The sequence below is a fragment of the Octopus sinensis genome, linkage group LG2, assembly GCF_006345805.1.
Source record: "Octopus sinensis linkage group LG2, ASM634580v1, whole genome shotgun sequence".
Lineage (NCBI taxonomy): Eukaryota > Metazoa > Mollusca > Cephalopoda > Octopoda > Octopodidae > Octopus > Octopus sinensis.
This window is the reverse complement of record NC_042998.1, coordinates 91,129,069-91,154,359: the sequence shown is the minus strand read 5'-3', so window position 1 is coordinate 91,154,359 and position 25,291 is coordinate 91,129,069. Positions and strand designations below refer to the sequence as shown.

The window sequence follows — 25,291 nt, the reverse complement described above, 5'->3', positions numbered from 1 at the left end:
TGATGGTGATGCGCATTTACAACTAATGAGCAATCAAAAAGAGGCAAAACACAAGCATATAATGAGCTTCTTTCAGTTTCAATCTACCAAATCCACTCACAAGGCTTTGGTTGGCAGATGCTATAGTAGCATGGGTTGGACAGTTTGACTGGGGCCTGCCAAGCCAGGAGGCCGCTCCAGACTCCAGTCTGATTTGGCAATGTTTCTACAGCTAGATACCCTTCCTAATGCCAACCACTTCAAGAGTGTAGTGGGTGCTTTTTACATGTCACTGGCACAGGAGCCAGTCAGGCAGCACTGACATCAGCCATGTTTGGATGGTGCTTTTAATGTGCTACCGTAAAAAGCACCATCTGAACGTGGCCAATGCCAGTGCTGCCTGACTGGCTGTTTTTAAAAAAACCACTAAATTTGAAGATGCAAACAAACCAACACATGTTAGAGATATACACATACTACATACTCTGTGTCTGTGTGTGTGTGTGCGCGCGCGCAATATCTGACAAAAAACCCGCAAGCCACAAGGAGGATTGAAGTGGCACTTGAACATTCATAATGAACAAGCGGAAAATGGAGCCATGCTGAAATGAGACATTGTTACAGGACATGTGATCAGCTTTACAAATACTTTTCAGAGCTCAAAAGTCATTTCAGATCTCCTACTATGAAAGAGCAATTATAGGTACAAAGAAGTAGTCAAGCTTTGCAAGGAGTAGATGTCCACCATAATATATCTATACACATACTCCCAAGTTTCAGTTTCTATGTACCAGATTCACTCTAAGGTGTTGGTCAGCCCAAGGCTATAATAAAAGGCACTTTCATAAGTTATGTGAGAGGGAGGGCAGAGCAGGGAGTATATTTAACTCTTTAGTATTCAGATTACTTTGTCAAATGTTTTAAAAAATTAATCATGTAGTATTTTGTAGCTTTGAGTTTTTAAAGATGTGATTGCTTATTTTTAGAATGACATTGTAGGGTAGGTGTGAGAGGCTGGATTTGGCCAGTTTGAACATAAGACAAGTAGAATATCTGGGCTGGATAAGGCCAGTTTAAATGTTAAAGGATTAAATTGATCTCATTATTAGTTTGTAGTTATTTATTTATTTATATCCTTTCCTTGAAAGTCTGTGTTGAAATATTTGGAGAAAGTAATTTCCAAAGTGTTTCTGTGTTAGAAATGACTGAAATCATAAATTTTGGAAAGTGAGCAAGAGATCTGTTCTGTTTTGTCTCCTTGTTGTTTACTTTTACTATCAACTTTTAACAGAAAGCCATTCCCTTAGGGCTTGTAGTGTTGCAAGTTGTATGGGAACCTCACTAGTGCTGGTAGTACAAAACAAAAAACAAAAAAAGCACCCAGTACATACTGTAACGTGATTGGTGTTAGGAAGGGCATCCAGCCATAGAAACAATGCCAAAGCATGATGCAGTCCTTGAGCCTACTGGATCCAGTTAATGCATGCAACCCATGGAACATCAACAGTAAATGATGATAATATATATCATAGAGGAAAATGTGAGATACAATAATCTGCTAATAAGATGTAATAGGTGTTCTGAAGAATAGATCCCTTGCTGACATAAAGATACAACTAGGCAGGGGATGGGCAAAAGATGTTCTGAGTGAGTTTACCATTTACATTGCTATCCCTTCCCTTTCCCTTACATGAAAAAACAGATGGAGGCTGATGATAGAAAGAGCATCCAACCATAAAATCCTGCCTTAAAATAACTCCTTGTCTAATTAATGCTAGCATAGGTTAATAAACAATGATGAAAAGATGAATGAATCAATGAACTTTTAGAACTATTCTATTTTATAATATATAAAATTCACTAAAAATAGACATATTTATGGATGGCTAAGAATATTTTAATTAAAATCTTAGTCACTGAAAGGAAGAGCAGAGAAAACCTGCAAACATGCCAACAGTTTAGTAAGATAACGAGGTGCTATTTATAGTAATTCAGCTTTCATTTATAATTAGAAAATATATTCAAAGTGTCAATGACAGTAATATAAATGTATTATTTGATAGAATTTAAAAGTAATTTTGTTTTCCAGCCAGTGGATAACTTTCAGTGTATTTCTTCAATAGAATTATAACTGAAAAGCTGAGAGAAAATAGTGGAAGTGTTTATGATGTTTCTGTATGTGTATGTTTGTGAAAGATGGGAAGGAAGAGGAAGACGAATAGCTTCAAATATTTAATGAATGCTGCTATGTCATACTGACTTCAGGTTTGTTGATTGAATGTTTAGATATATCCCATTGACTACATGGCACAAGGAGATAATAAAAGAAATGACAACAAACATCATTACTTAAGTATATCTAGGGCCAAATACTCAAAATAAAGAGGTACTTTTCTCCTTTCTATAAATTGTTACATTTGAAGTCTATCTCTAACAAACTTTTAACAGCCAAGTTAAAGCTAGTTTAGTACAGGACCTATATACTAGGGTAGGTATACATTCCATTCTATCCAATCAATTTTCTTTAACTCAAGGTCTATGATAAACTTTTGCTCCTTTTGAAAATCATAACAACAGGATAAACTCCTTTGGACTTGAAGCAGAATTTTAATAAAAAAAGAAAAAGGATCATCACATCAGTTTCAAAAGTGAGTATTCAGTTGTTTGACCAACTGAACCACACCTCTTCATTGAATTACCTGAGCAGGAGGGCCAAGATTTGGGTCTTCAGGTCTCTGGTCTTCCCCATCTTATTCTTGGACACCATTTAGGGCTTTTAGGACCATGGGTTACCAATGGTCTGATTTTATATCCAACCAATGATTATACTTAGAAATTAGAAGATGCATTCTATTACTTGTATGGTTTGGAAGCATCAGCTCAGACTGTATAGTCAAGCTGTTTAATTTTTCAAGTTGTAGCCTGCACATTGTGTTCTCTTCTGAGGATCCTGCTGGGGTGATGGCTTGTTGGTTGGCCACATACCATATGGTCACAGCAAATGAAGAGATATCTTGCAGAGATGGGGACTGCTCAGAGGGTTGCCTGGGATGACCCAAGCAAATACCAACAGATGGTGGAGGCAGCAATAGTACATTCTCCCATATGTAACCTAACCAAGTATTCCACAGATATGTACTCTTAACATAATATCGATGTGATTGATTACCAACTTGGATCTCTGAATTACAAGTACAATCCAACTGATGGGCTTCCACAGCTTCCCTCTATCCAATTTCATTCATAAAACTTGAATCAACACAAGCCATGATATAAGATATTTATCCAAGTGCAAGACCAATTTTGTATTAGAGCATAGTTACATGAACTGACCAGAGTATAGTAAATTATTAGTACTTCACTAAGTCCATGAGAAATGAAGGCAACAGAAAGAATTTTGATCCAAAACAACCAAAGTATTGAACTGTAAAGCATCACATCTGAAACTACTAACTTTATTAGTTCCACTTTTCTTGTATTAGTAACACATCACAATTGTTTATACAAATCATAGCTTTGCAAATAAAAATAAATTACACTAATATATTGTAGTTTATTATATGTACATTTTCCTATGCTAACACGGGTTAGACATATATACATATTACTGCAGCACTGTCTTACAATCAGATGTCCTTCCGTTTATTGACCCTTGGATTCTTATTCCACACCACTTCAAATGCAAGGAGCTAGTGGGCAATTTGTTGACAGAAAAATGTCAACAACTGTCCATAGTTCAGAACTTTTTCATGCACACTAAGGAAATATAAACATTCACACACAGAGGCACAGATGAGCTTTGTACAGTTTCTATCTAATTCACTCAGAAGGCATTGGTTAGTTTGGGGTTATTGTAAAAAAACATTTGCTCAAGGTATCAGGCAGTGGGACTGAACCTGAAACCACATGATTGAGATTGAGAAGCTGTACTGTTATGTCTATATTTCAATACTGCATTGTAATATCATGTAAATACTGACTATGCTTGCTCCAACATGTTAATAACAGCTATACAAGATATCTGGAAATGATACAAAATAAGAATCCACACATAAATATCATGCAATATCAAGACAAGGAGTCACAAACACACACACGTTAGGCTTCTTTCAGTTTCCATCTACCAAATTTACTCACAAGGCTTTGGTTAGCCTTGTTTTGTAAAAGACACTTCCCCATGCAGTGGGGCTGAAAACAAAATCATGTGGTTGAGAAACAAATTTTTTAAACCAGACAACCACATCTGCACCCATAGTTAATGAAAATAATTTGCAAACTTTTCCTTTCACAACATTTGTTGAATATGTAGTAAATGGTAAACTAGATTCTGAAAATGTATGGAAATTCAGGAGTAAAACAGGTAAAGGTACATTCTAAGGTCTTAGCTTTTTAAAACAGAAATGAAAATATTTTAAACAAACAAAACAGTTTTACTTCAAAAATGTAGGCACTAAAATATTTTGCTCACATTGCCTTAAAGATGAAATATAATCAATCAAAAAAATTACTTGTTAGAAAATTAAAGAGAAATAGCAACTAGAAATTCTACCTACCATGGTATTATATTGCACATACTCATTTCATTAACACCTATTAGAAATAATAGCCATTGCACTTGATATCTTTCATTTGTAGAAAGTAAAAAAAATCATTTCCATGTGGTTTTAAGTTCAGTCCCAGTGCATGGCACCTTGGGCAAGTTATCTAATATAGCACTGGGCTAACTAATGCCTTGAGAGTGAATTTTGTAGGCAGAAACTGTGCAGAAGCCTGTTGTATATTGTGTGTGTGTGTGTGTGTGTGTGTATGCTCTGCTATCACTTGACATCTGGTGTTGGTTTGTTTACATCCCTGTAACAAAGTATTTCAGTGAAAGAGACCAACAGAATAAGAACCAGATTTATCCAAAAGAAAAGAAAAAAAATACAAAAAAATCCCACAAGAGTCAATTTGTTTGATCAAACCCTTTAAGACAGTGCCCCAGCATGGATACAGTTCAATGATTGAAAGAAGTAAAAGATTAAAAAAAAAAAAAAGAGGGTATAGTAGTTCACTGGAAACATTGTATTTTTTGTGAAATGCAACATGTCTGGAATGGCACAACAATGCAGAGTGGCCAATAATAACTGTTATAAATAATTTAATTATTCATAGTCTATTCTTTTACTCTTATTTGTTTCAGTCATTTGACTGCAGCCATGCTGGAGCACTGCCGTTTTCAGAATATAAAAATTCCTTTTTCAAATGTTACTAGGAAGTCACTGTTATAGTTGGTTTTCCAACGGTTTACAACAGTGATTCCATTACTTCCTAGCAATATCTGAAGAAGGAATTTTTAATTAAATTATTTATAACAGTTATTGTAGTCTACTCTGCATTGTTGTGCCATTCCAGACACATTACATTTCATATGAAAAAAAAAAAAAAATTATAAAGGTTGAAATTTTAAATTCTGTCCCAAATTAATATGTATTGAAGCTATAGAAACCCAATAAAATAAGAAAACACTTACACGACAGTTGTTGGAATACTATTAGCAGCAAAATTACACTTATAATCCCTTTTGTACTAAATATGGCTGAAATCAAATGTGGAAACAAAGAAAATGAGTGTATAAATATGCAAATTCCACTTAAAATATCTAGTACTGAATATTATAACTGAAAAATTCATTTTAGAATTAAATACAAGAGAAATATAACACTTATTGCTACATCTGACAATGTTTAAATGTATTTGATACATGGTTGTAGCAGCTCCAGAGGGCTAAACACAATAATTTCACATAAAATAGGCTTAATAAATAAGTGAATAAATAATTTAATCAAGTAGAAACTAATTTTGAGTAGTGGTTTATTATCCAAATGTTCTTATATTTTTTCACTCAGTACATGCCTCCTTTTAGATAATGGGATAGTGCTCCCTAAGTTATATTTTTATAGAAATAACTTAAGAAAGTGAGGATTTATATAATGAAATATTATATTGGATCTTTATTTCCATAAGTCATTTTTCTGCTCATTGATAATATATCCTTCTTATATTTTAATTTTGATAAAATTTTTTAAAGAAATATTTTTAGGCGCAGATATGGCTGTATGGAAAGAAGTTTGCTTCCCTACCACCTGATTTTGGGTTCAGTTCCACTGCATGACACCTTGGGCAAGTGTCTTCTACTATAGTCTCAGGCTGACTGACAGTAGACAGAAAATGAAAGAGTGGTTGATGTTAGGAAGGGCATCCAGCTGTAAAAACTCTGCCAAAATAGACACAGAAGCACAAGGTAGTTTTTCTACCTGGCTAGCTCCTGTGAACCATCCTACCCATGTATGCATGAAAAATGGACATTAAACAATGATGATGATGATCTACAGGTGTCTGTGTTTGTCTCCCACCACCACCACCACTGCTTGACAATCAGTATTGGTGGGCTTGTGCCCTTGTAACTTAATGGTTTGGCAACAGAGACTGATAAAATAAATACCAGGCTTCGGTATCTCAGACAAGTAGCTTTTATTTATTCCCTTCCCCCGCGTAACCTTGTTTATGAGTAGGTGGATAAAAACTATATAGCAAAACCTGTAAAAATAGATTGTATTTGTACTTCAAAAGACCAGCCGTGCTACCCAATTTTGTCTGGAGATTACGTTAAAGGTACAACCACTTTTGAAATTTTCAATTACTTACACGCTAATTCAGTGATTAGGCATTTCAGTTAATCGAACATGGAATAAATCGACTAAATGAGTTAATAACAATTTCTGGAAGAAAAAGAAAAGGCCGAGTTGTTTCCCCTTATAATTGGAAATACAAGGGAGATAAATCACATATAATACGAGTACGGCTGAACTACCCAGTAACCACCCACGAGGCTCACGATTCGAAGTCCTAATCAAAAGCTGCGTTGTCCACGATAAACACACCTCATTCCCATTTATAAGCCAAGAGAAAAATGTCCACCAAATATAATAGTATTTCATAATTGGATAATTTCGTTTTTAAACTATTGTTCATTGAAAAATTCCGACAATAACCAACATTAATGAATAGTTCCATATTTACACGAACCCCCGGCAAATATCTTGCCAAACAGCATGGCCACACGTCTTAGCTGAAACCAGTAAAGGGCAGACAGGAACTTATCATGATCATCTGCCGAGTACTTGTCAATCTTTGCAGAGAGGTTGCAGCAGCAATACCTAGTAAGCATCGAGGCAAAGGCCAGCAAATAACTGATCCTGTGATATTTGTCGCTACAATATCTGCTATACTTGATAAATGATTTGGAAATAAAACATGTTGATGTTTGAAGAAGTATAATTCAAAACGTGTAACCGAGTGACACTTAAAACCCAAAGCATTCAAAAAAAAAAAAACGATATATTTCTATACTTTTTTTACAACTATAAAATAGGAGTTAACTCAACACATTGATTACGTCCAACACCAAAAAAAAAAGAGAAGCGTACAAGGGGAACAACTCTGAGATGTTTATCTGGACATGGAGTTTCCTCTCCAATTCCCTTTCTTTTAAAAGTACCAAAATTAATAGATAAATAAATATAAATAATGGCGATGGACCATAGTAAAATGGGTAACACACATTTGTAGATTTTTGGTAGATGTGCGAGGACATCATAGATTTGAGAAGATCCTTTCATCCTGTTTTGTCAATGTCAAGACAACTTTCTAGTGGTGGCATCATAAAAATGCACTCAGTACACACTGTGATGTGGTTGGTGTAAGGACATTCAGACTTAGAAATCTTGCCAAATGAAAATGGACAAGAGATATGTTCTAGTCATCCACAGGAGGGCAGTAACTCCAAACAAGCTCCGACTTGAGCCATGATGACCTGTCCAATACATACTAGAATGGAAGGAATAGCTATCACATTTAACTATTGGTTAACTAAATATATATTCACCTCTCATATTTCCTTGACGTTTTATGTTTATATATCGCCATCATTTAACATCCGTTTTCCATGTTGACATGGGTTGGATGGCAAGCTGGAGAGCTGTACCAGGTATCAGCCTAATTTGGCTTGGTTTCTACAGCTGGATGTCCTTCCTAATGCCAACCACTATACAGTGTGCTGGGTGCTTTTTACATGAACAGGTATGGGTGTTATATAAGGGCATCCAGCTTACCAGTTTCAGTCAAACCGTCTAACTCCTGTTGGCATGGAAAGCAGACACTAAATGATATCATCATCATCATCATTTAACGTCCGCTTTCCATGCTAGCATGGGTTGGACGGTTCAACTGGGGTCTGGGGAGCCCGAAAGCTGCACCAGTCCAGTCAGATCTGGCAGTGTTTCTACAGCTGGATGCCCTTCCTAACGCCAACCACTCCGAGAGTGTAGTGGGTGATTTTATGTGCCACCGACACAGGTGCCAGATGAGGCTGGAGACGGCCACGCTCGGATGGTGTTTTTATGTGCCACCGACACAGGTGCCAGATGAGGCTGGCAAACGACCACGATCGGATGGTGTTTGTTACGTGCCCTCAGCACGGAGGCCAGTCGGTGCGGTACTGGCTACGGCCACGTTCGGATGGTTTTCTTGTGTGCCACGTGCCACCGGCACTGGTACCACAAAGATACAAATTCCATTGATGTTCATCTATTTTGATTTGTTTTGATTTTCACTTGCCTCAACAGGTCTTCACAAGTGTCACAAGAAGGAAGGTATGCACAGGTGGACTGACTACGTCCCAGGTAGGGGCCACAGGTTATGGCCTGACTAGTCTTGCCGGGTCTTCGGATGGTGTTTTTATGTGCCACCGACACACAGGTGCCAGATGAGGCTGGCGAACGGCCACGATCGGATGGTGTTTGTTACGTGCCCACAGCACGGAGGCCAGTCGGTGCGGTACTGGCTACGGCCACGTTCGGATGGTTTTCTGTGTGCCACCGGCACTGGTACCACACAAGATACAATTCCATTAATGTTCATCTATTTTGATTTGTTTTGATTTGATTTGATTTGATTTGTTTTGATTTCATTTTGATTTTCACTTGCCTCAACAGGCCTTCACAAGTATCACAAGGAGGAAGGTATGCACAGGTAGACTGACTACGTCCCAGGTAGGGGCCATGGGATATGGCCTGACTAGTCTTGCCGGGTCTTCGGATGGTGTTTTTATGTGCCACCGACACAGGTGCTAGATGAGGCTGGCGAACGGCCACGATCGGATGGTGTTTGTTATGTGCCCACAGCACGATGGCCAGTCGATGCGGTACTGACTACGGCCACGTTCGGATGGATTTCTTGTGTGCCACAGGCACTGGTACCACAAAGATACAATTCCATTGATGTTCATCTATTTTGATTTGATTTGATTTGATTTTCACTTGCCTCAACAGGTCTTCACAAGTGTCACAAGAAGGAAGGTATGCACAGGTGGACTGACTAGTCTTGCCGGGTCTTCGGAAGGTGTTTTTATGTGCCACCGACACAGGTGCCAGATGAGGCTGGCGAACGGCCATGATCGGATGGTGTTTGTTACGTGCCCACAGCACGGAGGCCGGTCGATGCGGAACTGGCTACGGCCACGTTCGGATGGTTCTCTTGTGTGCCACCGGCACTGGTACCACAAAGATACCGATTCCATTGATGTTCATCTATTCTGATTTGTTTTGATTTTCACTTGCCTCAACAGGTCTTCACAAGTGTCACAAGAAGGAAGGTATGCACAGGTGGACTGACTATGTCCCAGGTAGGGGCCATGGGTTATGGCCTGACTAGTCTTGCCGGGTCTTCGGATGGTGTTTTTATGTGCCACCGACACAGGTGCTAGATGAGGCTGGCGATATATATATATATATATATATATATATATATATACAGACACACACATAATTGTAAAGAAGTACAGGGGTCTCCAATGGTTTTTATAAGAGCATTCCAGCTACTGATTGAACAAAACTGCTAATCCACTGAATTACAATGTAAGGATATTCCATAGACACTTGTACTAATATAATTCTCAGATAGAATCAGCATGGCATAGAGTGTAACATAGCTAGTTTTTTGAATTACAGGTACAGCCTATTCAATGGATTTTCACACATCTATCTAGCCACATGCACACAAGATGTCATACAGCAGACTATAACAACAAAGTTATGAGAAAAGTGAGATAAGAAAATAGGGAAGGTGATAAAGGTGGAGAAAGAAGAGGAAAGAATAAAACTGAGCAAAAGAATGTTGCTAAGTTCACCTGGGTCATATATGCTCAATTGAAACATCCTTTCTAACTCTTTACGAGTCACTAGGTTTATGAAGTACAGTAATCTCTCACCATATTGTGGTTCACCTATCGCAGAAACAGTACATCACGGATTTTTCTGACTAATATATGTAAATCTATATTGTGGACTCTGTACATATGGGGATCTGCGGCCAATAGGCATTTATATTTTTTTAGATTTTAATTATTTCTGTGCGAGGTTTTGAAATGTAACACTCATGATAGTCAAGGGATTACTGTAATAGGACATCACATACAAAAATATTGTTTTTTTAGAGCCAAGTCTGGGAATGAGTTTGAAGATATCACCATTATTAAGCACAGCTGTGACTGTGTGGTTAAGTAGCCTTGGGTTCAGTCACACTGCTCAGCATCCTGGGGAAGTGTCTTTACTAGAGCCCTGGGTCTACAAGGGATTTTAAGTGGATTTGGTAGATGGAAACTGAAGAAACATATTGCGTGTATACACACACACATGTATCATCATCATCGTTTAACGTCTGCTTTCCATGCTGGCATGGGTTGGACGATTTGACTGAGGACTGGTGAACCAGATGGCTGCACCAGGCTCCAATCTGATCTGGCAGAGTTTCTACAGCTGGATGCCCTTCCTAATGCCAACCACTCAGAAAGTGTAGTGGGTGCTTTTACATGCCGCCGGCATGAAGGCCAGTCAGGCAGTACTGGCAATGGCCATGCTCAAATGATGTATATATGTATGTGTGTGTGTATATATATATATATATGTTTGTGTGTATATCATCATCATCGTTTAACGTCCATTTTCCGTGCTAGCACTGGTTGGATGGTTCGACTGGGGTCTGGGAAGCCAGGAGGCTGCACCAGGCTCCCGTCTGATCTGCACCAGGCTCCCGTCTGATCTGGCAGTGTTTCTACAGCTGGATGCCCTTCGTAACGCCAACCACTCCGTGAGTGTAGTGGTTGCTTTTTACGTGCCACCGGCACAGGTATCACAACTACTATTTCCATTTGATATTTATTTTGATATTGATGTACTTGACACAATAGTTCTCCTCAAGCACAGCAGGTCACCCTATGATTCAAGGTAAGCACAGCGGGTCGTTCTGCAATCCAAGGTACTTTGGATGGGCAGGGGCTATGTGAAACTGGTGCAGGAAGCAGCCCGGGTCTTTGCAGTCACAGCATATCTCCAGAGATCTTGGTCTTTCATCATTGCCTCTATGAGGCCCAATGTTCAAAGGTCATGCTTGACTACCTCATCCCATGTCTTCCTGGGTCTACCTCTCCCCCTGATACCGTCAACTGTTTGGGAGTGGCACTTCCTCACACATCTCTCCTTATCCATCCATAGTACATGTCCATACCAGCGCAAACGTCTCTCTTGCACACCACATCTGATGCTTCTTATGTTCAGCATTTCTCTCAGGGCGCTTACACTCTGTCGTGTGTGCACACTGACAATACACATCCAGCGGATCATGCTAGCTTCATTTCTTTCAAGTCTACGCATGTCCTGCAGTCACAGCCCATGTTTCACTACCGTGAAGCATGGCGGTTCGCACACATGCATCATACAATCTACCTTTCACTCTGAGCGAGAGACCCTTTGTCACCAGTAGGGGTAGGAGCTTTCTAAACTTTGCCCAGGCTATTCGTATTCCAGTGGTGACACTCTTTGAGCATCCACCCCCACTACTAACTTGGTCACCTAGGTAGAAGAAACTATCAACTACTTCTAGTTTCTCCCCCTGGAGTGTGATGGAATCTGTTTTCTGAGTATCTGTGGTGTCTATTGCCCCTGTGCATCTGCCGCACATGAAAGCTATCTTATCAGTTAATTTTCTTTTGATGGTGCTGCACCTCTTATGCATCCATAGCTTACACTGGGTACATCTTATGGAGTTTCTACCTACACCTTTCCTACAGATCGAGTAGGGCCACCTGCCTGAGGGTGTGTGTCATGAGTTCGCCTTTCTGCTTACTATAACTTTGGTCTTTGCTACATTTACTCTAAGGCCCGTTGATTCTAAACCTTGCTTCCACACCCAAAATTTCTTTTCTAGTTCCAGTAGTGATTCTGCTATGAGGGCCAGGTTATCAGCATAGAGGAGCTCCCAGGGGCAACCCATCTTGAATTCCTGTTATTGCCTGGAGGACTATGATGAATAAAAGGGGACTGAGGGCTGAACCTTGGTGGACCCCTACTTCCTACCAGGAAATTTTTCACTATACTCATTGCTAATCCTAACCTTGCTGACAGCCTCTGTATAGGGCCTGTACAGCCCTTATTAGCCATTCATCAATTTCCAGTTTCCGCATCACCCACCAGATAAGGGATCGGGGGACCCTGTCAAAGGCTTTCTCCAAGTCCACGAAAGCTATGTATTTCTCCTGCAGTTGTCGAACCAGGAATATGGCATCAGTGGTGCTTCTACCCGGCACAAAACCGAACTGCATCTCATCTAAGCAAACTCTCTCCCTAATGAGATGGGCTATGACCCTCTCTGTGATATGTATATATTATGTATATGTATATATATATATATATATATATCACGTGATCATGTGACTGACCAGGCTATTAGATGTTGCTAGACATCGCTGGTCACAATGCGCTTCGCATTGTTTTAGCCTTCAAATGATGCCGCTAACAGAAGAAAGAGTACAGCAGGGATCGCCACCACTCCCTGCCAGAGCCTCGTGGAGCTTTAGGTGTTTTTGCTCAATAAACACTCACAATGCCCAGTCTGGGAATCGAAACCACAAGTCCGCTGCCCTAACCACTGGGCCATTGCACCTCCACACACACACACATATATATATATATACGTTTCCCTCCTGGCCCCTCTAAACTTCTCTTCACTCTCAACATCCAGAGCCTTTACACGGTGATCCCTCATCATGTGGGGCTGCATGCACTCCATCATTTCCTTGACCTTTGACCCAACCCCCAACCTGACACATCCACACTCGTTTGTCTGGCTGAACTTGTCCTCTCACTCAACTACCTCTCGTTCATGGTTGATTTTTACCAGCACCTCTCAGAAGTGGCCATGGGAACGAGAATGGACCTCAACTATGCAAACCTGTTCGTTGGCTACATTGAGACCCAAATATTTTCAAGTTTCACTGGTCCCACTCCCAAACTATATGAATGTTATATTTTTTAACTAAAATGTTACTGTGTAAATTAAAATCAAATAAGTTTTAATATTCAAATTTTATCCTTAGCTGCAATATTTTAAGTAGAAATTTTCTTGTTCTGTACTTTATCAGATGTAATAAGTTGTCCTGAGCTTTTCCAAGTGTAATAACTTGTCCTGTAATTTTTCCAGGTTTATAATCTTAAGAATACTATTTCTCTTGCACAGGTTGGACAGTTGAACTGGCAAAGTTTCTACAGCTGGATGCCCTTCCTAATGCCAACCACTCCAAGAGTATAGTGGGTACTTTTTATGTGCCACCAGCATGAGGGCCATGCTTGAATGGTGCTTTTTACATGCCATCAGCATGGGAGCCAGTCAGGCAGCACTGGCAACAACCATGACAATGACTTCACTTGACTCAACAGGTCTTCACAAGCACAGTTTATTGCCCAATGATTGAAGGGTACTCTCAAACGGGCTGGTTATGCTGCACTGGCATAGGCCACAATTACAGTCTCACTTGCCTTGCCAGGTCTTCTCATGCATAGCATATCTCCAAAGGTTTTAATCACTCGTCATCGCCTCCATGAAGCCCAGCATTCAAAGGTTGTGATTCACCACCTCATCCCAGGTTTCCACAGGTTCCCTCTACTGCTAGGGTGTGACATTTTTTCACACAGCTGTCCACATCCATATGCAACACATAACCATACAGTGCAGTTGTCTCTCTTGCGCACCACATCTGATGCTTCTTATGTCCAACTTTTCTATCAGGGCACTTATACTCTGTCATTACACATCAAGCAGAGTATATTAGCTTCATTTCTTTCAAGCTTATGCATGTCCTCAGCGGTCATGGCCAATGTTTCACTGCCATGTAGCATGGCTGTTTGCACACATGTCATACAGTCTACCTTTTACTCTGAGTGAGAGGCCCTTTGTCACCAGCAGAGGTAAGAGCACTCTGAACTTTGCCCATGCTATTCTTATTCTAGCAGCTACACTCTCAGAGCATTTACCCCCACTACTGACTTGGTCACCTAGGTAATGGAAGCTATCAACTACTTTTAGTTTTTCCCCCTGGCATGTGATGGAAGCTGCTTTCTGCACATTTTCATTGTTTATTGCACCTGAGCATTTGCCACACACAAAAAGTATCTTCCCAGTTAGCCTTCCTTTGATATTGCTGCACCTCTTATGTTTCCATAGCTTACACCAGGTACATCTTATGGAGTTTCTACATACGCCTTTTCTACAGATTGAGCAGGGTCATCTACCTGAAGGGATTTGTAATTTGTCTGCCTCCCTACTTATTAAGACTTTGATTTTTGCTAGATTGATTCTAAGGCCCTTTGACTCTAGACCTTTCTTCCACACCTGAAACTTCTCTAGTTCTGATAGTGATTCAGCTATTAGAGCAAGGTCATCAGCATAGAGAAGCTCCCAGGGGCACCCTGTCTTGAATTCCTCTGTTACTGCCTGAAGGACTATGATCAATAAGAGGGGGCTGAGGACTGATCCTTGGTGGACCCCTACTCCTACCCAGAATTCTTCACTATACTTGGTGCCAACCCTCACCTTACTGACAGCATTCCTGTATATGGCTTGTACAGCTCTCACTAATCACTCATCTATCCCTAGTTTCCACACTAACCACCAGAAAAGGGATCGGGGGACCCTGTCAAAGGCTACCCTCAAGTTTGAGGAACAAACACTCATAACTTTTTCTTTTTAAACTTCATTACATGAAACTGATACCATGAAATTCCTTGAATTGAGCTCTATCATTTAAGATTAATTAAAATAAAGTTTGTTTTTAAAATAAAAAAGTTAATTATACTTAAATACAATTTTTTTTTCATGATATTTTACCTCATAACATTTTTGATACAAATTTTTGTTGCATGGGAACAAAACTATGAAATTCTTCATTGAAGCTAAGATAAATATGTTTTGCTTTTAAAATAAAAAAAAACAGTTATTTAGATCCAAACCTGATCAGTGGTATTACTTAATCTCCTATAACGTTGCTACAAATTTTGATGTAAACTTTTTTCTACTGGATCAAATCTCGATTTTTTTTTAATGCCAAAATGTAGCTAGGGACCAGTCCTCTTCAAAAATGTTCACAATTTGGTTAAGAACTGAATTAGCGACAAGCTCTGAAAGATACTGACTGTGGATAAATTGCAGCCTTAATAATATTATTCAACTACTACTGTAGTTGAATGATATATCAGTTAAAAGGATTCATTAAGAATTGAGGCACATCAAAGTGTAGAATGCCACTGATTGACTAAAAGAATCACACAGAGCAGACAATGAAAAAATCCATTATTGTAGAATTATACAAAATTGGATACTGTTATTGGGTAATTTGCAATTCCAATTATCTGATAAATTAAGAAACTCTTAATCTGGAACAAGTATAATGAATTATTGGCCAACCATCAGTTAACTATCCAATGGATGTTAAGTGTTCATTATGATGTACATATGCATCTATGTATCTAGATATCACACGATGGTTATAAATGAGCATCACTGTTGTACAAACGGGGTTGTTTGTTTACAGTCTTCTGTTAAATATAATATTACCTTGTTTGAGACAGGTGGGGATTGCTGATAGAGAGGGGATCCAGTCATAGAAAATATGTCTCATCAAATTCCATTTGACCAATGTAAGCATGGGAAGTGGACATTAAATGATGATGATGAATGATGAATGACCATTCAACATACAGAGATGTTTGTTAACATGGTCATTGAAATAACAGCCTATTTATTCAATATATACAATAGGTTACAGTGTTTGCTTGTGATAAAATAAGTTGATATAATCAACTATCTTCTCCTTATATAAATTATGGGTTCTTTGCATGTTTGTCAAACTTGAGCATATACACTGAATATAGCTCACATGTCATGACCTGAACTCATGTTACATGCACATAAACTTCATTAAAAAAAAGCTATCCAGCTGATTAGCAGATTCACTCAATACAACCACTAGTTCTAATATATATATATCATCATCATCATCATCATCGTTTAGCGTCCGTTTTCCATGCTAGCATGGGTTGGACGGTTCTACTGGGGTCTGTGAAGCCAGAAGATATATATATATACATATTTCTTGTTAAGTTTTCCTTATTAAGTAGTTGTCCTTAATTGCTATATATATATATATATATATATATATATATATCTTCTACTGCTACTATAATGACTTTTGATCCTGTGAATATACAAATTGTGTCTACCTTCACCCAAGACTACCTGATCCCCCATCATCTCCTGTTGTCGTCCTTACTCGTCCCATGCCCTTGCAACAAAAAACACCTCTTTATTCCTTGCTACAATTCACTCTCAGCTCACACTATCTTTACAGGTATGAACTACATGAACAAAACTTAAATACCAGTCATATCAACCTCATCGACTCAATAAAAAATACCACTTTGGATAAAAGGTTGCTGTCAATGGTAACAGTGATGTATAGCTAAGTGACAATGATAAAAATATGCCAAATAATATCTGAAGGATTAAAATTGTTAATAAGGCAGATGAAGCTGACGAGTTTCTCCTTGACAAGTGGTAAATATAGGGATTTTCATGTAACAAAGAGGTCAGCCTGATTACAGCCTCCAGTAACTTGTATTTTTTTAACATTTTCCTCTACCCCCTTTGAATTTAATACTTATATTTAATAATCATAAGTTTCATAATTTCTGACACAAATCCCAATTATTCACTTGATGACTGACCTAGGTAACAGAAGTTTACAGAATAATTGCCACTAAAAGATATCTTGTTTTCTGGGATCTTTAATATCTCAGAGTAATGAGGTTACTGAAGCTAATATTACACAACCAACCACAGGAATGTAAAATCTTTCTTAAAAAATGTGTTTCTCAAAGGGTACTGTTACAACTTTGTTAGGTTGTAACAGAAAATTATATGTGTGGTAAAAACTGAAATTACTAGAAGCATTACATGTATATTGCACAAGAGTGGCTGTGTGGTAAGAAGTTTGCTTCCCAACCACATGGATCTGGGTTCAGTACCACTGCATGGCATCTTGAGCATGTGCCTTCTACTATAGCCTCAGGCCAACCAAAGCCTTGTGAGTGGATTTGGTAGACAGAAACTGAAAGAAGTTTGTTATCTATCTATTTTATCTGTGTGTGTATGTGCGCATCTTTATGTCTGTGTTTGCCTCCCCTTTCCATTGCTTGACAATTAGCCCTGGTGTATTCACATCTCTGTAACTTAGCAGACTGGCATAAAGACCAATAAAATAAACACCAGGCTTAAAAAAAAGTACTGGAGGTTCAAGTCATTTGACTAAAAATTTATCAAGGCATTGCCCCAAAACGACCACATTCTAATGACTAAAACAAGATAAAGGATAATATAAATACAGGAAGGAAGGAGTGTTGGTCATTTTATAAGATCAAAAGGAGCCATTTAAGCAAACACTGTTAAGAACCAGTGTTCACGAAAAATAATAGACCTTTTATTTTTTTACTTGCTGGACCTGGAGAAAAGGGCTATACCTATTACCTTTGCATTCCCTCCTGGACCAATAAGATTGATGTTATTAAATGTTCCTTTTGAAGCTTTGAGTCAACACCTGATGGAATTACATGAATGTAGTGATTAGTGCAGGGCCTGGGAGATTGAACACTCAATGAAATAACATGGAACTTGGAAAGTATATTTGAGATAACCTTCACAATAAATACTCTGCAAGAAAACCTGAAGATCAGAACTGTGGGTACTATAGAATAAAGATAACAAAGAAGAGACTTCTTATTTTTACTGGTGGTGCAGAGGCAATAACAAAACCATCTGAATCAACTGAATAACTGAATCTAGAGAGGATGCAGATATATGGAGATGATGCAATTATATCCAGAGGATCCACATATAATAATTACCTTAAGTGTTTGTTCACTACCATATAAATGATATAGTGTTGAAGTAGGAGGCTGTTGAATAATAAATATAACAGACATTTTATTTTTGATTTAGTTTTAGTATATTTTCTCTTATATTTGTGTGTGTGCATGTGCATGCATGGCCTGGCCCTCAGTCGTTTACGATGATGAGTGTTCCAGATGATTCAGTCAATGGAATAACCTGCTCAGGAAATGTGTGAGTGGCTGAGCATTACACAGAAATGCATACACTTAACATAGTTCTCAAGAGAGATTCAGCATGATACAGAAAGTGACAAGGCTGGTCCTTTGAATTACTCATTTTTGTCACTTGAGTGGATGGGAGCAATATGAAATAAAGTGTCTTGCCCAAGGACACAATATGATGGCAGGAATCCAGCTCACAACCTTATGATTGTGAGCCAAGTACCCTGACTACTAAGCCATATACTGTCATATACATACCCATCCACACACACACATGTAATCCTTTCATTTTAATAATTTTATGGCCTGATTTCCATGTTAGCACAGATTGGTCAAATATATTATTGAGCTTTTGTTTTGCAGCCAAATGTTCTTCCTGTCACAAATGCTTACGTGATTTTCAGGTAAGGGATCTCTTTTTTTTAAACAACTTCAAAGGCAAGAAACAAATAGATTATTTTTTGACAGAATTAACAATAGCAACAGTGCTTGTAGCTCATAAATTTTGTAGACCATAAATAAATACAAACACAACAGGCTTCTTTCATTTTCTGTCTTCCAAATTCACTTACAAGGCTTTGGTCCAAGCTTGGGTTAAAACAGAAAACACCTGACCAAGGTGTTGTACAGTAGAACTGAACCAAAGTCACATGATGGGCAGCTATACAGTGTATATGTATGTACATGTTTGTGTGTGTGTGTTTGTGTCTGTCCATCTGTCTGTATATGCTGGCATTGGTTGGACAGTTTGACTTGAGCACAGCTATACCAGTGTATATATGTACATACATGTGTGTGTGTCTGTCTGTATATGCTGGCATGGGTTGAATGGTTTGACCTGAGCAGGCAAGCTGGAGAGCTGCACCAGGCTCTAGTCTGATTTGGCATGGTTTCTATGGCTGGACACCCTTTCTAACACCAAACACTTTACAGAGTGTGCTGGGTGCTTTTATGTGGAACTGCTGCATGAGTGCTTCAAACAAGAAAAGATTTTGCCTCCTTCTCATGGGAAGACCTTGGTATTAAGCTGAACTCTAACTATAAATTGATCAACAAAGTATTTTGTTAGATCATATGCTGACTTGTCATTAAGAATTTGACTAGTGTTCTCTCTACAGAGAAGAGTTTCCTTGGGAGGTGGGAAAAACACTTGCTGATCTCTTAAATTCAGTTGCAATAAAATCTCTTGGAGGACATGAGATGCATCTAGAGGCAAAGACTAACCACACAGAAGTTAAAGTCAGAGATGGTTAAAGTACTCAAATGTGACAAGACTACTGGGGAAGAATGAAATTCAGCCTGAGATACTAAAAGTCCCAAAGTCAGAGAAGGTATTCTGATTGGCTTGTATATGCCAGGTCACTTGAACCCTTAGAAAGGCACCAAAGCAATGGCAATCCAAACTGATAATTTTAAAAACGTGAGAGAGACACAGGTGTGGCTTTGTGGTAAGAAGCTTGCTTCCTAACTACATGGATCTGGGTTCATTCCCACAGCATGGTACTCTGGAGAAGTGTCTTCTACTATAGCCCCAGGCCAACCAAAGTCTTGTGAGTGGATTTGGTAAACCAAAACTGAAAGAAGCCAGTTGTATATATATTTATGTGTGAGTTTTTGTGTTTGTCCCCCAGCACCACTTGACAACTGCTGTTGGTGTGTTTACATCCCTGTAATTTAGTAGATAGAATAAGTACAAGGCTTAAAAGAAATAAGTACTGGGGTCAATTCATATGACTAAAAATTCTTCAAGGTGGTGCTCCAGTATAGCCACAATCTAAGGACTGAAACAAGTAAAATATAAAAGACAAGAGAGAGTGCTCTAATTATAGAGGAATCTCTTTGTTGAACTTCCTGGTAAAGTCTATTCTAGATGCCTGGGAAAGAGATGTAGGTAACAGTCAAACCCAAGCTACATGAAGAAAAGAGTGCTTTCTATCTTGGAAGCAGCACAACTGACCAAATGTTCACTTTAAAGCAGGTCATCAAGAAACTGTGGGAATATTGCTAAGAGATGTGCACTTGGTTTGTAAATCTCGACAAGGTGTAGTACTACATGCCCTGCGACATACTGCAGAGGGCTTTGCAGGAGTTTGGGATTAACATGCAGTTTCTAGTTGCCATGGTGTTCCTTTACAAATGCCTTGATGTCTATGTTCAGGTAAATGGTGCTAAGCTAAAACTTTTCAACATGTGTGTTGGCAGGGGTGTGTATTGTCACCTCATTAGGTGATCTCCAACATGCACTGAATTGATTTGCTGTCGATTGCTGCAAGGCAGAGATGAAAATTAGCAATGCAAAGACTGAGGAATTGATTCTGTCAAGAAAATCTTTCCTGTGCACTCTGTATGCTAGTGGAACACCACTAAGACAAGTGAAGAAGTATCTCAGGGCCATATTCACAAATGACAGAAGGCAAGAGGTTGAAATAGATGCTAGGATTGCAGATGCAAGCACAGTAATGCACAAGCTCCAGCATTTGATCTTCAGAAAATGAAAGGTTGATAAAAAAGCCAAAACTGCATCTTCAGTTTGGTTTCTGTGCTTATCTTCACTCATGGTCATGAATGTTGGGTAATGACTGAAAGAGTACAATTGCAAATGCTTGCAGCTGAAATGGGGTCCTCTGAAGGATCTCAGGGAGTCTCTCCAGATCAAGATACTGCTTCTCTGTACTGAGAAGTCACAGCTCTGCTATTATCATCATCATCACCGTTTAATGTCCACCTTCCATGCTAACATGGGTGGGACAGTTCACAAGAGCCGGCCATGCAGAAGCCTACACAAGACTTCTGTGACTGTTTTGGCAGGATTTTTACAGCTGGATGCTCTTCCTAACACCAACCACTCAGCAGAGTGGATTTAGTGCTTTTTACGTGGCACAAGCACAAGTGAGGTCAGTTTTGGCAAGGTTTACAGCCAGATGTCCTTCACTCACTTTACAGTGTGGACTGGGTGCTTTTAAGTAGCACCTGCATTGACAGGGTCACCAAGTATGAAACAAAAATTTTGAAGAGTGGAGGAGGCGATCTTTGTTGGATGATGAAAGATTATAGTGAGACAGATACAGTTTGTCTTGTAGTAGCGATAGTACAAGGTTACCTGTCCGGAGAAAAAGAGAGAGAGAGAGATCAGGAATGAAGACAGAAACAAGTGCACAACTGCAAAGGAAATATATGGTTACCCAAACTGAGGGAAGTGCAGGAGAAGAGAGAGAGTAAGAGACAGTAAAATAGAGATGGTGGCAAAATGCCAGACATACTCACAAGGAACAGGGATCATAATATAAATAGGATAGTTGAATAAAGGAAGAGAGAGATATAGATGGTGGCAAGTGCCAGAGCAAACCTTTGCAGTTCCAACACCATAATATAAGTGGCAGGATATTGTGAAGAAAGTGTGATTAAAGAGTACAAGTGACGAAAAACCTGGGTATATATAGAGTGTGTGTGTGGAGGGCTACTGGATAGCAATGATACAAATGAACAGGGCCATGAGGATAGGATTGGGGAGGGAGAGCTAGCTATAGTGTATGAAATGTGAGAAAGAGATGTGGAGATGTAGATTGGTTTGTTGGGGTAGGGTGAGGGAAAAGTTTTCTTGTTACATGTGGCTGGAACACACAGGTTGGGGGCTAGCAGATAGCAATAATAAAAAGGCGGCGAGCTAGCAGAAACGTTAGCATGCTGGGCAAAATGCTTAGCGGTATTTCATCTGCTGTTACGTTCTGAGTTCAAATTCTGCCGAGGTCAACTGTGTCTTTCATCCTTTCGGGGTCAATAAATTAAGTACCAGTTAGACACTGGGGTCTATATAATCGACTTAATCTCTTTGTCTGTCCTTGTTTGTCTCCTCTATGTTTAGCTCCTTGTGGGCAATAAAGAAATAAGATAGTAATAATACAGTGAGACAGGGCATGTGGATAGAACACACAGGTCAGAAGCAAGCAGAGAGCAATGATACAGTGGCACAGAGTCAAGAGGACAGGATTGGGGAGTGGGAGGTAAGCATAGAACATGAAGTGGAAATGTGAGGAAGAGATATAGAGACGTAGTTTGGTTTGTTGTAGTAGAGTGTGTGAGAAGTTTTCTTAAGTGTCGGTGGGACACACAGCACTTCTAGAACTCAGTTTCGCTGACGTGGGCGGGTCATCTCAAGAACTTCATATTGCTAAACATCTCGGTCCATTGTTATTTCCTCTGTGAGACCCAACTTTCCGTGATCGGTCCTTACCACTTCATCCCATGTATTCCTGGGTTTCCCACTTCCATGGGCACTGTCCACTTTCAGTGATTGGCACCTTCTTTATGCAGCTGTCCTCATTCATATGCATCACATGTCCAAAGCAATGTAGTCTTCTCTCTTGCATGCTACATCTGATTCCTCTATTATCTCAATTTCAACCACTCCAATGTTTCAACAGGTTCATTATTTTAAGAGAAGAATGAACAGAGATAAGGTAGGGTGGAAGGGATAGCCAAAACTAAAATACACTATTCATTAATAATTCAAGACATGGACTCCAGAAGCTACATTGCAAGGCTACACACCTATGAGAGCAATACCCAACTAAAAACAGTACAAATTAGAGGGAATCCTTTAGTTCTTGTGTAAAGAAACCTCTTTGCTGCTGGTGGCATGATAAGCTCTGTACACCTAGTACATGTTATAAAGTGGTTAGTGATAGGAAGGACATCTTGTAGAAAACCTGCCTACCTAAGAAATCAGTTATTCCAGATAAGAACAAATTCAGGGAAGAAAGAAGACATCAATCCCCTTCATGTGGGACAAGCTCTCTATTGCCAGTAGCACAATAAAATACATCCAGTTCACACTATAAAATTAAATACCAAGGGTGACAGGTTGTTGTTTAGCTCCAAGTTCACGTATGTGAACTCAAATCAACCTCTATAAGACTAAGTATATTTTACATACAAAATCAGGACATAAATCCCTGTATTGCCCATGATTTCCAGCATCTCTTCCTACACAGGAGATTAAAAGATGATACGAGAAGGATGTTATTCTTGTAGGTTAATTGTAGCTGGAGAAGAAAAACGAGCTGAAAGTGTGTACACCTAAAACGCAGTTGAGGAAAAATTGTTTTGAATGTTGCCTGGAATGACACAATAAAGTGTGCAAAATGCGGGGGAGAAGAGACGGATTCACTGACTTGAATAGAAGTAGCGGTAGAGGAAACAGCGACAGATAGAGCTGTAAGCTCAAAACTTACTTATTTGGTACTGTGAAAGATTTTAGGTAGGGTACAATCTAGCGTGTTCAGGAAGATGGTGGGGTATAGTCATCTCATGCAAAAATACCTGAGTACATTTTCATCTTAGACAAACCAATCAATTTCCCTACCTACAAAATTAGTCTTGTGACTAATCAAAATAAATTATTAGTTTTGTTTGTTTGTTTTTTCAATATTTATTTTAAGATTTAACGCGATCATGACTTTAAGGGGTTTAGATTCAAATGGAAAAAGCAAGTAAATTGCATTTCATTGTCTCTTCATCTGAAGATTTAAAAAAATTAATGAAGACATTAAAAAATATTAAAAATAAAAGAAAATCAATACTCCATGTCAGTTATCAATTTAACCATCCAATTATCTCGAGTTATATTGTTCAATATATTTTCCCATCAATACATGTTTACAACGATAGTGAACATCGTATCAACGCCACACCGATATATCTAGAATTAACAAAAATAAGCACCATTTTTTAAATAGGGAGTCCGCTTTGTACCAAGACAAAAGAAAAATTACTCTTCCAATACCTAATAAATCGCTATGGCTATATATACAAAATAATTATTTTATATGTACAAATATCCGTTACAATTAAAGTGTGTATATATATATATAAGTGCCAATGAACGAAACTTTCGGCCCTTACCTCAACCCCAGTGCACCTCCAGTACTTATTTCATCGACCCCGAAAGGATGAAAGGCAAAGTCGACCGCGGCGAAATATGAACTCAGAACGTAAAGACGAACGAAATGCCGCCAAGCATTTTGTCCGACGTGCTGTCAAAAATTAACTATATATAATATGCATACATAAACTCATAATTCGAGTTCTATTTTTCTGTTAGCATCACCAAGCCTATATATATAAATATATATGTGTGTGTGTGTTTCCAAAATGAGATACAAAGTTTGGGTGAGAGCCAAGCGCGAAACTCGGATGCCCCACTCAATATCTATTTGTATTACTTTAATAATACAATATTAGTAACAAATTCAGGAATATATAATTGTTTTTCAGCTTTTCAAAAATTTTGTTTCTGATTTAGATCTAATAAGTCCGGCATCTATATATTCAAATAGTTGCTCACAAGATGTTAAATAGAAAGTTGTCTTCAAGTACACATTAGGAAGATAGAAAGACACACTGAAGTCTATATAAACAATAAACATACCTGGCCGTAACAACGTGGTCAACGCCATCGACTTATTGCTATATTCCGGTGGTACGGAATGATCTTATATATCAACACCAGTAATAAATATATGTGCCCAGTTTTAAGAAGATTATCCAAATTAGATCATTTACCAAACTGGGTCGTGAGATGAAAAAAAAGTAGAATAACCTACCTCACTTCAATGAAAATCAAAAATGTTTAAATAAAGAAGTACATGTGAGAGTGGGGAGTGACGAGAATCTCGAAATAAAACAAAAGTGAAAATAATTCACATAATATTTTTAAATTTGAAGTCTATTTAATGCAATTTTACTTAAAATGAAATACGAAAAATACCCGTGCAATG

At 38.7% G+C, this 25,291-nt stretch overlaps 1 protein-coding gene across 2 annotated transcripts in view; it reads right to left on the bottom strand.

Moving 5' to 3' along the window:
• LOC115230230 (protein CutA homolog) overlaps positions 1-25,111 on the bottom strand; it is a 30,547-nt gene extending 5,436 nt beyond the window's left edge. Inside the window, exons 1-2 of one of the 2 annotated variants that reach the window (XM_029800448.1) lie at positions 24,943-25,111; positions 5,492-5,557 (exon numbers count right to left, since the gene is read on the bottom strand). In XM_029800448.1, coding sequence (XP_029656308.1) covers positions 5,492-5,557; positions 24,943-24,970 — 94 coding nt within the window. In that variant the 5' untranslated portion in view covers positions 24,971-25,111. The remainder of the gene's footprint in view (positions 1-5,491; positions 5,558-24,942) is intronic. The other variant, XM_029800456.1, reaches the window with a different exon arrangement.
• Positions 25,112-25,291: the final 180 nt, after the last annotated feature.